We start from the raw sequence: 13463 nt of genomic DNA on the forward strand, positions 1-13463 counted from the left end.
CTCCTTCAGGCATGCAACTTCAAATTATTTGAAAAGATAAAGCTAGCTCCAAACAGAATGAAGGGTTTTCCTCTGCCCCAAGCTAAACTTTGGATAAAAAGCAAAACATAAAACCTCAGAGTTCTAAAAACATGAAGATGAACTAAGACCTCTCTTGCATGGATGCATAAAACATGCAGAAAAGGTGGTAAGATTCCTAGTGAGGTGGAAAAGTGCTCCTGGGAACACGAACAGATGAGGTTCAGGTAAGGGGCCAAGCATGCACAACAATATTTTGTCTTACAGCCTTGCCTCAAATGTTTTGTGCTCTTGGAAGAAAGTTTAAAGGGTGCTTCACCTTGAAGTTGTTTCGGAAACAAGCTAATGCAGCTGCTGTCACAGGTTTGTCATCATCTCGGCAGGCAACCAGGGAACTCCATCCACGACTCAACTAAGGGCTAGTGCTAAATGGGAATCCAGCGTGAAATACCTGTGAACAGCCTCAGCACACCTGGAGAGACAGGCAATGCACCTGCCTCAATGGCTACAAACCACAACTGATAGGGAACAGCCAAAGGCAAGCCCTTTGCTCCACAAAGCAGCCTATGCACACATATCACAGATTAACAGAACACTTTATCACATCCTTTCAAGGACACAGAGAATTAGTTTCTTACCTTCTTTCTACTTGTTCCCTCTCCTTCACAAAATCTGTCTCCGTGCCTTACCCATAACCTTTTCTAATAGGTCACTGCACTACTCCAGGAACTGCCAAGGAAAGCAAACCACAAAGATAGCATCTCTCTTTCCCAGCTGTGAGGCCACAGAGATGGTTCTCGTGAAGGCTTGGTCTGACCATGTTTCCCTGGTGAATTTTTTGATATTCCCTGCCCAGGGATGAGGGTTGCTGGTGGTGGATATGAGGAGAGTGTAACTAAGGATGAGAGAAAACACTTCCTTTCCCAATTTGGATATGTACTGAAAAGCTGGATGGCTAAAACACAGACTATTATCAGTTTACACTGTATGGACTGGCCTACAGTTTTGCAATATAATATATACAGTTTATACATATCATAATAAATAATAATAAACACAGGTTTTTTCTGTTCTAACACAACTTGCCTTTTGCTTTTGAAAGGTAGAGTTTACAGCTACAAATAGGCTCACAGAGGAAACCTCAATAGGCTTGTTCCTTATGTTAAAGACAGACCCCTACAGGCATCTTGCTCTTAAATTCAGAGAGGCCAGCTCCTAAAATGCTCTGTTTAAACCTACAAAACTGCTGAGAGCATCACATATGGTGCCTCAAAACCTTTGCAGGCTGCTTCTCTGTTTAAGATGAGAACAATTGCAGCAATCAAATGCAATCTTGACTTTCTTGATATACCACAAACACTAGAAATTTGTCTAGGCCCTCTGGGGATAGCTACTCTGAGGATTTTACCTCTACATCAGACACCTTCATGCGAGTGCCCTCTTTTCCCACAAATATATCATCAATGTCCACGAGGATATAGCGATCAAGCGTGAGACAGAGGCGTTTGCCAGTCAAGTAGGCAATGGCATCCACGAAAATGAGTTTGTGCAGCCAAAAATTGAGGTTATTGCCGAAGAGAACCCGCTGGATCCCATCATGCAGCCCCAGGTCCTGCACCACTGTGGCATGCAACGCTTTGTGGGTGGCCAGGTGAGGGATGGACTCCGAGGACTTTGTGCTGGCCAACAGCACCGGCTCGTAGGTGCTGTGGTTTGACTGAAACACAGTCCAGTCATCCCCAGGCAGAGGACCCTGCTCCACCTCATTAGCCCGGGTGACATAGAGCAGGGGAGCACTTGGATTGATGTGATAGTCCCGGAGCCCCAAGTTGGAATGTAGGAAAAGGGGGAAACCCTTGAGCTGTGCACTGAGCAGGCTGTTCTCATTGGCTTTGAAAAAGCCTATAATCCCTACTCCATACTCTACACAGTACTTGTCCAGCAGCTCTCGGTTCCAAGCATCTAGGTTCACATACTTAAGGATGTTCTCATAGACAATAAGTGCATAGCGTCCTCTGTCTTTGTCTGTCAGAGTGGGCATATCCCCTTTGCCAGGGGCGATCTCTGTCCTGTATTTGAAACGGCTGGATTCCAGGATGGCCACTATTTCCTGCCCCAGCTGGGAGTAAATGCTTTCCACAAAGACAAGCACCACAGGATCTGTGCGTGAGGTGTCCACAGATTTCGTGAGCCTCCAGCTGGCCTGCGGTGGGATCAAGACGCGGTGCTGGTTGCTGCAGTCACTGAAGGGCAGGGGTGGTGGCTCCTTGATTTTGGGGCTGTTAGTGACGTAATAGGCCAGGATGCACATGGAGATGAGGCTGAAGGCAATGAGCAGCAGGATCAACCTGTGGAGCTCCAGCTGTCGCACATGCCGCACCACTTTCCACAGCTGAATCATGGTGAGGCGGGCGGCTCCCCCCCTCACACGCTGCACCCACGGCGCTCCCGAGACCTCCAGCGCCGCCGTGGCAGTGCCCACAGTGCCCAGCAGCACCTCACAAGAAAGGAAGAGCAGCTGCAGAGAGAGAAAAAGCTAAAGTGAACAGCTACAAGGCTAGACTCCCAGGGATCTGCCATTTATCTCAAGTAACCATGGCCATCAATTCCCATCGCTCTTCTGTGTGCTCCCTCCTGTTCCTCTCCTCTCACTCAGTAAAGTCTTCTGGAGGAGCAAGGTTTCCTGAATCTTGTCTCCAGGAGCAAATCAGTGTGTCATTCTGTGCACAACCAGTTTCAGCTCAGCCTTCCCAGGTGTCCTGTTTCTCATTTAGCTATTTCACATTCACATGATGGCACCTTCTCTTTGCATCCTGCAATTTAAAAAGAAAAAGTCAATTCTCAGTATGCATTCACAGTATTTAATGGGTTTGAGATGGAATGGCAGGACAAGTAGGTGTGAGGTGGGCAGTGCCACTTGCCCATCAGCAGGCAGACCTGTTCCCTGGGGAGTGATGTGCACCATTTGTGCAGGAGCCTCACAGAGGAAAAGAACCACAATGGCCTTTGGAAGAAAGGTCCTGACAGCGCACAGGGACTCGATATTCACCTAGGGTGAGATGTTCACACACTACAGCAAAGAGAATCAAGTACCCAGCCTTTCCCCACCCGTCTTTATGCCACTGAATAGAAAACATGAAGCCCTTTAATTCTACTCTATATTTCAAAATTTACAGGAGGAGGAGAGAGCCCTGACATTCTCTGTCTTGCTCCATTCTCATGCATGATGTGTCCAAGTCCTTGCCAGTGACTCCTTAGGGCCTCAGGATATGGCTGTCCTGAACCCAGCTGGATGTCTCACATTCCCACCACCTCTTGCCTCACATCTCCCCATTTCCATGGTTCCCAGCCCTCTCTATGAGGCTGCCTGGTCTGTCCTGGGAACTCACATTCTGCCAGATCTCTCAAAATAGGGCTATGGAAAGGCATCATCCCTTCAGGCATCACAGAGGGCAGGGGGCACAGGCTGCACTCTCAGTTGTGCACACTCAGTTGTTACCAATTCATTCAGTGCCAGTTGGAGATGAAACATCTCTGAAACCTTCCTTGCTTTCTCTCATATGCCACTGAAGAGCACAAAGCCAGTTTTAAATCACCAACAGCACAATGCAAATTTGGGTTGGTCTCAAATACACGAAAGCTGCTTGTTATAAAGTGCTCTCACCTCCTGCTTTGTGTTTATGGCAGAAACTATTTCACCATATGTTGTTATTTTTCCAGGAAAAAATGCTCAACAAAGCAAACAAACACCAAATCCTCTACAACATAAACACCAGGGAAAGTAACAAAATTGCTCCTTAGTTTAAAAATGTAGCAACAATCATTGTGGTGTCTTCTCTCCCTTAGCAGCAGTGAGACTTACAGCAACACTGGAGCGAGCCTTTACTGGGATACAAGCACATTCTTGGCGAGCACCGGCTGCCTCTCCCAGCACAATGCAAGAACACCCTCAATGCCAGATGCTGCTCACCAAGCCAGTCATGCTCAAGATGAGACCTTAGTAAAAGCTAAAAAATCCCCTTTATTCTCTCAAAACCTTTGTTACCCTCCACCCCCACCCCAACCCCACCCCCTGCAGGGATGCACACCACCACATACAGACCCTCCAACTACCTGGTCAGCTCACACAGCTTACAACACCAGGAGCCACAAGAACATCAATAACAAAAAATACTGCCAACACAGGTCTTCATCCTTTCTCCATTCATCCCATTTTTGAGCCTTTCTGTTACTATCACTCAGATGAAAGACAAAACATCAGAAGATTAGTTTGTCTAAGACAGACATAAGGTTTTTATATAGTAAAGTCAGGGTTCTTTAACAACTAGCCCCACCAGAAAAGAAACTGCTTGCAAGACAGATGCTTACTTTGTAATAAGTATTATCAGACAGAAAAAAAAATCCTCCTGAGTCAGGGAAAACATCAGTTTATAGATGAGGCCAAAAGTCCTAGTGTAAAGACTCCCACCAGTCTGTTTTCCAAACTGTTGGTGCAGCTTGAAGCAGAGACAAAAAACACAAGCAGATTTTATATGAAGAGATATAATATTGCTAACTTTATGACAGCAGATGGAAAAGAGTCAGAGTGGTCTTTACACAAGCCTTACAATGATCATTAAGTATTATCTCCAATAACTTCTGTGCTATAAGCTCAGCAGTGAGGGACTGGCTTGTGTAGTGCACAACGAAACCTCAGCCCCCTTCAGAATGGCTGTAAACTGTCATTGCAAAGTGTATTACAAAATAATTTTCCACTGGAGAAACTGAGACACAGCAAAACTTACTGAAGGTCGCACTGCAAGGCAGCTGATGAATTAACATTTTTGATAAAATAGTCTCTGTTCCCAAGACTCCAAGTTGATTAAGTCTCCATTCCCACATGGCCCTCTGTAATGACAGAGCTGGCTTTGGAAATTCAGCTCAGTTGGCAATAATAAGATACATTTTCTTCATCACAGACACTGACTAACTTTCAGTTTTGTATCTACATATTGTTAACTTTTTATTGGAAAATGGACAGGGGAGAGAAGGTGAGAAAATACCACGTGAAGATGTAAAAACCAGAACTCATATAGTTTTTTTATTTTTCTTGTTACTGAAGTGTAATGGGTTTGATCCGTGGCTTCCTCAGTAACTAATTTTGAGTGCATGATTCTCTACACTGAGCATGGGATATGACTTGGAATTCCAGCTCAAGTGAAGTTCAGTCTCAGTGATACACCAGGAATGCCAGTACTATACCAGCATAGTACCCAAAAACATGTGACACCTTTCAAAAGCAACCAGGAAAATAACCTTTCCACCTTGAAAATGAGCCTTTCCCAACCCACTGATGCTACAAGAAAGGCCCCAATGTTTTCACAGTAATATACAGCTCTGTGCATATCACAATATTCTGTGCATGAGAAGTGGTCTTCATTCTACTCCTGTGCAACAAATTCACTCTAAACACTTCACTCAGACTCCTATATAATCAATTTTGACTGAGAAAACCAAGAATTCCAAAACAATGTCTTCCCTAATAGTGCCCTTCCTTTTGTCTTTTAACCCCATTGAATAAAAAAGAAACATTAAACTATTCTGGATTCAAAGAGTCATTATCTTAACATGTATTAGACAAGAAGTAGTTTTTGCAGGAGAAAATAATGTAGAGAGGGACTAACAGCTCAGGAGCCCATGTATTAATTGCATGAATTTCCAAGAATTTCTGGGGTAAAGTTTGTAACCCAAACGCCACAGTAACAGTAAGAAAATTGAGAACATGTTGATCTATGCAAAAGCTTAGCCAGGTACTACTTTTACAACTCTATATCCCCAAACCATCAATCTGGAAAACATTTCTCTTCTCTGGTTACACTCACTCATCTCTCCAACTTCATTTTTAGTGTTGAACTGAGTCTCTGTTTTGTAAAGAACTGTAGCTTCAGTTTCCCAGTTACCAGTTTAAAGATGAAAATCACAGGAGAACTGGATTACTCTGCAGAATAAGAACCAGGGTTTAAGCTACCCTGCCACACCTGCAGTGCCCAGCTGAGGAGCACAAGGGAAAGGAACCCCCTTCGCTGGGCACTTTGAATCACAGCAGTGTTTGGATAACAATGATTCCATTCAAGCCTCTAGCGAAGCTCCCAAACAAGCACCCATTTGTTACATGGGTGAGCTCAAAAAAACAAATTAAAAAAAAAAAAAGGCCTGTATCAGATTGCTGCTCAAGAATCTGTCAGCTCCAATCTCTTTAACAAGGCTTCACAGCCAGAGGGTATGCCAGCTGGCACGAGATGCATTTCACTCTTTGGGGACTGCATCAGCTGGTTTAGGTTCAAATGAAAAGAAGAAAAAAAGCAACAAACAAATATACCAAACAAATTTTATATTAAAAAGCAAGAGAGCTGTCAGAACCCATCCAGACCCAAAAACCCCAGAAATACCTACACTGGAGAAACGAAATTAAAAAATTCCAACCAACAAAAAAAAAAAAAATTAAGCTCACCCACAGTGAAAATCATTCCTTCTTAAAGGAAAAGAAAATACCCGTGTCCTCTTTTGATATCAGACTCCTTGGGATCTAACAGCACAAAACCCTCCAGGTTTCTAGATACATTAAGGCCCATTCTGAACACCTGCCAGGGCTGCCTGAGTGTGGATTGTGAGAGGCAGCAGCCAGAGCACACAGCAAGGACAGCTGGTCACTGGTCCAAGGACCAGGCTCAGCAGGTGCCTGTTCTGCCAGAAAAGCACCTCTAGATCAGGGAGCATCAGCTGTAAGTTCAGCTTTCTCAAAGGTCACCAGCGTTAAGATACATGCTATATAAAACTTAGATGTTCTGTTTCCTAGTGATAAATGCTGTTAATGGGAAACATAAACAGTTTTGTGAATTATCAGTTGCTAAGCCACATGGCAAGTGATGTGATAAGAAAGCAACTGTTTGGTTTTAATGTCTGATCTGGTATTTCCACCTCTTGGAAATGATAGTGGGAGATTAGTGCAAATGCTCAAGACCAGCACTAATCCAAAACCAGTGACCAGAATGCAAGTACTGGAGGCTTCTGGTACATTCATGCCAGGGCACATGGAAGATAATGGGTATCATCAGCTGACACCTTTATCAAGAACTGTCATCCTTCCTAGCTCAGCAACAGAGATCTTACTACCCTAAACCCCACTGTCACCAGTACATTTCCCCAGCCTTTTTTATTAATATAACCCCTCTTTCTGGAATGCACAGCAGCAGGAATCTGCTTTTACCCACAACAGCTCTATTTCAGAGGCCCTTTTTCTGCACTTCCTGTGAGACTGTTGTTGCCTTGGGCCCCAGGGGGACTACAGTAATTGAGTTACACAGTAATCAGAGAAGGAATCTGATTGATTTTCCAACCCATTCCACTTTAATGGTGTCATCATGACACAAAATTTCTCATTAGTCTGCTTGATTCTTTAACACTACAGCCCCTCCTTGTCTATGGTGGCGTCTGTATGCCAGGCCTCCAGGTGCAGGTCCTTCTCTCACAAAGATGGGAAACCTAGCAAGTATCATGTCAGCAGAGCACAGTGAGCCATACAGGAAAAGAATGAGTAGAAGCTCAGGAGAATGAATGCTGGTTGTACTCCACATACTGGTTAAAAAAAATACCACGGAAATTACAGCCACATTGCAATGTCATTGCCAACCAAGCTCATTTTGGGGCTCTGGCTGTGTCTTTCAGCTAGCATCTACTACTGCCAGTCAAATCCTGCAGTGAAACACTGCCCAAGGAATACACAATTCAGAGCCAAGAGGCAAGAAACACTAACAGTGGCCATGCAGCTCCCGCAGACCGGGCTGCAGGCTCTGGCAGTGCTGTGCTCTGCTTCAGCAAGTCCCCACACAGGGACAGGCCCCTAAGTACAGACCTGTGGTAAGCTGGAAAGCTACCAGCTGGCCAGTAGCCTTGGAATGTGTCAGTCTGATAGGAGAATACCTTGTGAGACAAAGTAATAATTATTTTAATTTTTTTATTATCAGCCCCAGACAGGTACGTAACTTCACACCTTCTGCAAAAGCAACAAACTGCAGTCTATGCTAAACAGATCTGCACAAACTCCTCTCATCCTAGCCTGGTGGAAACCCAACTGCAGTCTTGAATTCACCCTTGTGCCAGTGCAATGAAGTCTGAAGGCATCACAAAGGCAGAAATCCTGGAGTGGCCAGCTCAGGCTGCCAGGCCAGCTTTACGGGGGAGCACAGGGGTCCCATGACTTCTGCAAGGTCCTTGGTGTTGGGGTGCCTGATATATCCATTCTGATCCAGCAGATCTTCGTTCCCTTACTCTTTTAGAGTACAAAAAACCTAAACAGCAGGTTTCCTACTTCCTATGCCAATGACAGAGGCATGGCTCAGCACTACCTGTTAGCAACATAAATCAGTCCTTCCCCCTGAAAACAAAAAGGTCCTCCTCGTAAGAGCTTCCAGGAAATCTGGTTTTCAGCTGTCTGCCTTCCCCCCATCATACTACACTCACTGGTTAGGGTCATTACAAGTGACCTGACTAATTTTCAAAAGCAAGGGAATTTCAAACTTTTACACTGAGGTATTCCTTCAAGTTCAGTGTCAGCACCACATGCCCCTACAAGTTTCACTGTCTCAGCATAGGACAAATTTTGGAAGGGAAAACAGTTTGCTGTCTTGTTTTTCAGTCTGATTAAAGAGCAAATAAGGAACCTGAAGAATTGTTACAAAAACCAAACAGAACTTCAGCCTTCAGCAGTCAGTGATGCTACTTAATAAAAACACCATGTTTTGGCATATATTGCGAGCTGCACGCCTTTGCTGAAATGAAAAGGAAAGACAAGTACTGCAGCAGCAGAAGTGCTCACACAAATCAGAGCCTTCCACTACCTGAGGGAATGTGACTGCCCTGGGGGTGCACAGATCTCCATAACCTAACTGCTCACAGGAGGGAAAGGAGGCACTTTCCTCAGAGAGAACTGCAGGAGAAATCCACTCCCGTATTTCTCGTGGCACTGAACGTTTAAAATTTAGATTATCAGGCCACCACAAGAACAGCACTGCTTCAGTCTGGCCTTACCTCTCCTGTTTTGTGCCTGTCTTGAAACGTAGGTCTATGCACATTCTAACCCCAATCCTTTTCCCAAACCAGGTGATAATGTGAGACACAAGCTCTTCTCTGCACCCAGCCACTTGGAGCTGTGGGACAGAAAACCACAGACAGGACAGGTTAGAGTCTGCCACACAAAGACAGTCCAAGTTGTTCTACAATTCTTCCCAAGTGGGAAGTGAATACCTCAGTCCCCTCCCAGTAGTGGGAATACACCATCTACAGCCTCTTCCTTATATCAGTAATCAACACGCATGCTCTATCATGGCAGAACATCTCCAACTGAAATGTGGGAACAGGAAATAGATGCAGTTCCTTGCACATTAGATATGGACAAGAATCTAATTGCCATTCTCTTTTGCTCCCTGCTTATCGCAATTCACATCCATGATTCTGCTGCAGAAAGCAAAATGTCTGATGATTTCTCCTTAAGTAACTTAATCAAGTGGGGAAATACAGTCAAATTGTGGCAACAGCAAAACAACTCAGAGTCAGTCAGAGTTGAAGTGTCTTAATAGAGAATGTATGTGATGAGAGTTTGTCTATAATTGTTATGAAAGCAGCCTAACCATTCTTCCTATGAGCTATACCTAGAAAATTTCACCTTAATTAGGAGCAGGCTGATCTTCTATATTCATTTGCTTCCTCCTGTCATTTAACACATAGGAGATAATCTTCTTTTCCAATCAATTTTACCTAGGAACATATGACAGTAGGGAACAGATTTATTACTGTTACACTGAAAGTATTCCCAAACTGACACCAGAAGAAAGCTGTAAAAGTATGCTGTGCCAAAGCTCTTATGCTCACCTGATCTTATGTATTTGCACCAAGATTCAGGGGCAGAATTTGCTGGGCTTGTAAGCAAACATGTACCCCAGCTGTGCTCAGCAGCTCCCTCCTACCTGCCAAGAACTGAGGTCTTCTATCCACAAGACCTCCACCCAGTGAAAAGCTCATGGCATATCTCCCAGCCTTTGCAGCATCTAATATCCAGTTCTCTATCATCATGGTGTGACTGAAACAATTAATTCTCCTGGACTCAAAAAAAATATTCACATTTTTGTCAGCTTGGGTATTACAAGACAGCTTTTAACAGGGTGCAAACTCACTTCAGAAAAAAAAGGGGCAAAAGTGATATAAGTAAGCTATAAATCTGGCCAGGTAAAAAGAGTAAAAACAAGCAATGGGAAGAAGAGCAGAATGGGTGGAAGAAAAGACATGACCAAAGATCTACTGAGAGTACACAGGCTAGGTGAGACAAAAGTTTGGAAGCCTGGGTTTTGCAAGACAGGAACAAACCCAAAGCACTTTACTGCCCTATCCAAGCCTTCGTGGCCATCTGTGCAATGAAGTCATTATCTGCTTTCCACAAGCATTACAGCACAAACAGATCCCAACAGCGGGGATTCTGCAAGGAAGATTGTCAGGGCACTGCACACACCAACAGCCTCTGAATGCCCTGACCAGCAAGCTGTACCTGAGCTCAGGCCATGACCTGAATTCTGTTACAAGCGTGTTCTGCCTTGTCAACCTGACTTTGGCCCTGCCTGATGACTGTGGACTCATGTGGTGATCACACAACCCTAGGCTGAACCTGGCAGCTATCACTTTCTGCCTCTGCAGGGGTCCTGTTTGGGTGCTGTTGCGAGGATGCTGCCTGTGCCAGAGGGAGGTGGATGGAGATCCCCTGCATTGAGTGCTGAGGGCAATTCCAGCCTGGGGCTGTTCTTATGGCCTTGATGGACTGGGCAGCAGCTCCACAGACTAGTTAGTCTTCCACAGATGAAGGATGTGTAAGTGACAGGAGCACAGAGACTGCTACAGAACCAGGGTGATAAAAAGTTGTGAGTATTGTTCGACTTCCCTGTCTCAGTGTGGGTGGAATTACTGAATTTTCTCTCAAGCCATCTGTGTTTGCAATTGTTATGAAATCAGAGCATCACAGGCAAGGCACACTTATTTCCACACCCCAGTTTACACTAGGCCGTGCTCATTACCATTTTTACACAGTGTTTTTAACCCTGTATCTTGTTTTCCCCCTTGTTTCTGCCTTGTTTTTAGATAATCAACACAGAGAAACAAAACTTATTTGAAAAGACATACATCTCAAATATATTAATTTTAAACTGTGCTGTAATTACATGCCATTAGTTCTTAGTCTTCCTCTCATTTTATAGACTTAATTGCTAAAGTGGGTGCTACAGTCAGACATTTTTAATTAGTCAACTGCTTGTGAGTAGAATTTTTTCTGCTACGAAGCACTGCATCTTTAAAATACTCCTTCATGCAGAGCAAGTCCAGGACCTCATTAACACCCTAATTAACAGTACCCAGGGCAACTCAAGGACAAAAGCTCCCATATTTGCAATCAAATCTACCCTCTGACAAAAGCGAAGTTTTGTCAGGAAAGCTCGAGAATTTTGAGCAAAATGTAGGGACTTCAGCTGAACTAAAAAACAATCTGAGTACTGGAAACTACAAGGTGCCCAATACTGCATTTTGAAGACTAACTCTGCTATCTCGGAGACTTTTCCCCAAAATTTACAGGTATTAGTAAAATGCCGAATGAAATGTAACCCATTACTGAAAACTGAATTAATTTTTTATTATTGATATGGAAACCATTTATGTTTGACATAAGAAACTGGGTTTTTTTCCTTCAGAAATTTAGTATTATGTTCACTTTTAGTTTCTGATAATAGAAAAACCTATGCTTAACCTTCAAGTCAGAATTAGTGGAGTTAGTCTTGTGTGCCATTTTGCAAGGTTTTATAAATATTTTAGGTCGAAACAATTCTGAAACTATTTCTGTTTCACATGTGGCAGTAAGATACGAGGTCAGATACTATCAGAAGTGGGACTTAAAACAGAAACATTCAGAACACTGTTTATTTTGAAAGAGTCTAAAACAATATTAATGTTTTCAAGGATTCTTTTTGCTTTTTTAATAAGTCTTCAATTTAGTTCAAATAAGTGAACCGAAACCAGAAAATTCCGATAAATTTTTTAAACATCAGTGATCTGATTGCCTTAACTCAGTTGGAATGGAAAGAACAGAATTGCAGCAAAGTAAAATTCTCTCCAGGTAGAAACATGCATCAATCTGTATGGAGGGGTGTACAGTGGGAAAGAGAACACTCCTGTATCTTGCCATACGTACGGTCTCACATTAGGAAACATGATCCAGAACAACAGATATAGGACAGAAAGAATACAAAGGAGAGACAATTAGTGAAGTAAACAACTTGGGAATGATTGGTGGAATAAATGGGTTCCCAAGAGCAGAGAAAGGGAGGGAGGATTTGGCAGCAGAGACTGGGAGACTGTTCCAGGAATAGGAGGCAGCATGAAACAAAATGCAAAGCTGAGAGTAGGAGGAAGAGATAAATGGAGGAGTGCATAGGGAGTCAGAGGGGAGTAGGAGAAAATGACAGCTCACATTGCTTAAGGAGGCAGAAACACAATGCCTTAAACAGAGAATTTTCCTAAGACATTAGGTCTAGCTTGACTATATTTAAAAAACATAGGTTCTCTAACAACCAAAAAAAGCATATTCTAAAAGGCTCAACAACTCCTCTTTAAAGAAAAGTTCCAGCAGAAACAGACCATTATGCTTACAGCTTATATATTTACTGCTGATGAAGGAGGGTTCATACCATCTGGCAGTCTGAATTTCACCATGCCATGCAATATTCCAGACACACCACAACATTATTTCACCCATATTCTGACTAAAGCCATTGCTGCTTTGGTTATGAAAATCTAACACCCTTGCAGTACTCACTGCACTCATCCTCCCCCTTTGTCCAGAGCGAAGCATTCCAGAGCAATGGAAGGCAAGAGCTGTATGAGGCAGGGAAGTTGCCTCAACTACATTCTTACATCGCTTTCTGCCCTTTCAATTGTGAATCCTCTCTCATACAGAGACCAAAGTGGTGTTAGCTAGCTGACAGTACAGATTACCTACATTAAAAAATATTCACAAGAAACATTATAAATGCTGAGATTTCATTGCTGATGATGAAATCTTAGGTTCAAATGTGCTAATTGATCTCAGTGAGGTAACAGATACTTTATAATTTTCAGATCACTTAACACTAAAATCTTGTGCACGGATGTGATGGGAAGGAAACAATCACATTTAGAGCATTCAAGTAATTCAAACTTGACTTTGCAGCAACCCTGTAACTAAATAATTAATGCTTTCTGGTAGCCCCAGATTAGAGTAACACTATACTTCCAAACAAGATTTTTGCCTTCGTTTCCTACTCAACAGTGCTGCAAAGGAGAGAACAAAGGCAGTCTGGATATCCAAACTGTTACATTTCTTACCTTCTTCATAGCAG

The 13463-nt window shown here is 43.3% G+C and overlaps 1 protein-coding gene across 16 annotated transcripts in view; it reads right to left on the reverse strand.

Moving 5' to 3' along the window:
• NDST2 (N-deacetylase and N-sulfotransferase 2) overlaps positions 1 to 13463 on the reverse strand; it is a 130558-nt gene that overhangs the window by 22694 nt on the left and 94401 nt on the right. For 15 of the 16 annotated variants that reach the window (XM_071564250.1, XM_071564235.1, XM_071564241.1 and 12 more), the window contains one exon: positions 1427 to 2831. In XM_071564250.1, the coding sequence (XP_071420351.1) occupies positions 1427 to 2419 (993 nt within the window). In that variant the 5' untranslated portion in view covers positions 2420 to 2831. Of the gene's footprint in view, positions 1 to 1426; positions 2832 to 9084; positions 9204 to 9718; positions 9811 to 13463 lie in introns of all 16 variants that reach the window. The other variant, XM_071564239.1, reaches the window with a different exon arrangement.

Source organism: Pithys albifrons, chromosome 9 (assembly GCF_047495875.1).
Source record: "Pithys albifrons albifrons isolate INPA30051 chromosome 9, PitAlb_v1, whole genome shotgun sequence".
NCBI lineage: Eukaryota > Metazoa > Chordata > Aves > Passeriformes > Thamnophilidae > Pithys > Pithys albifrons.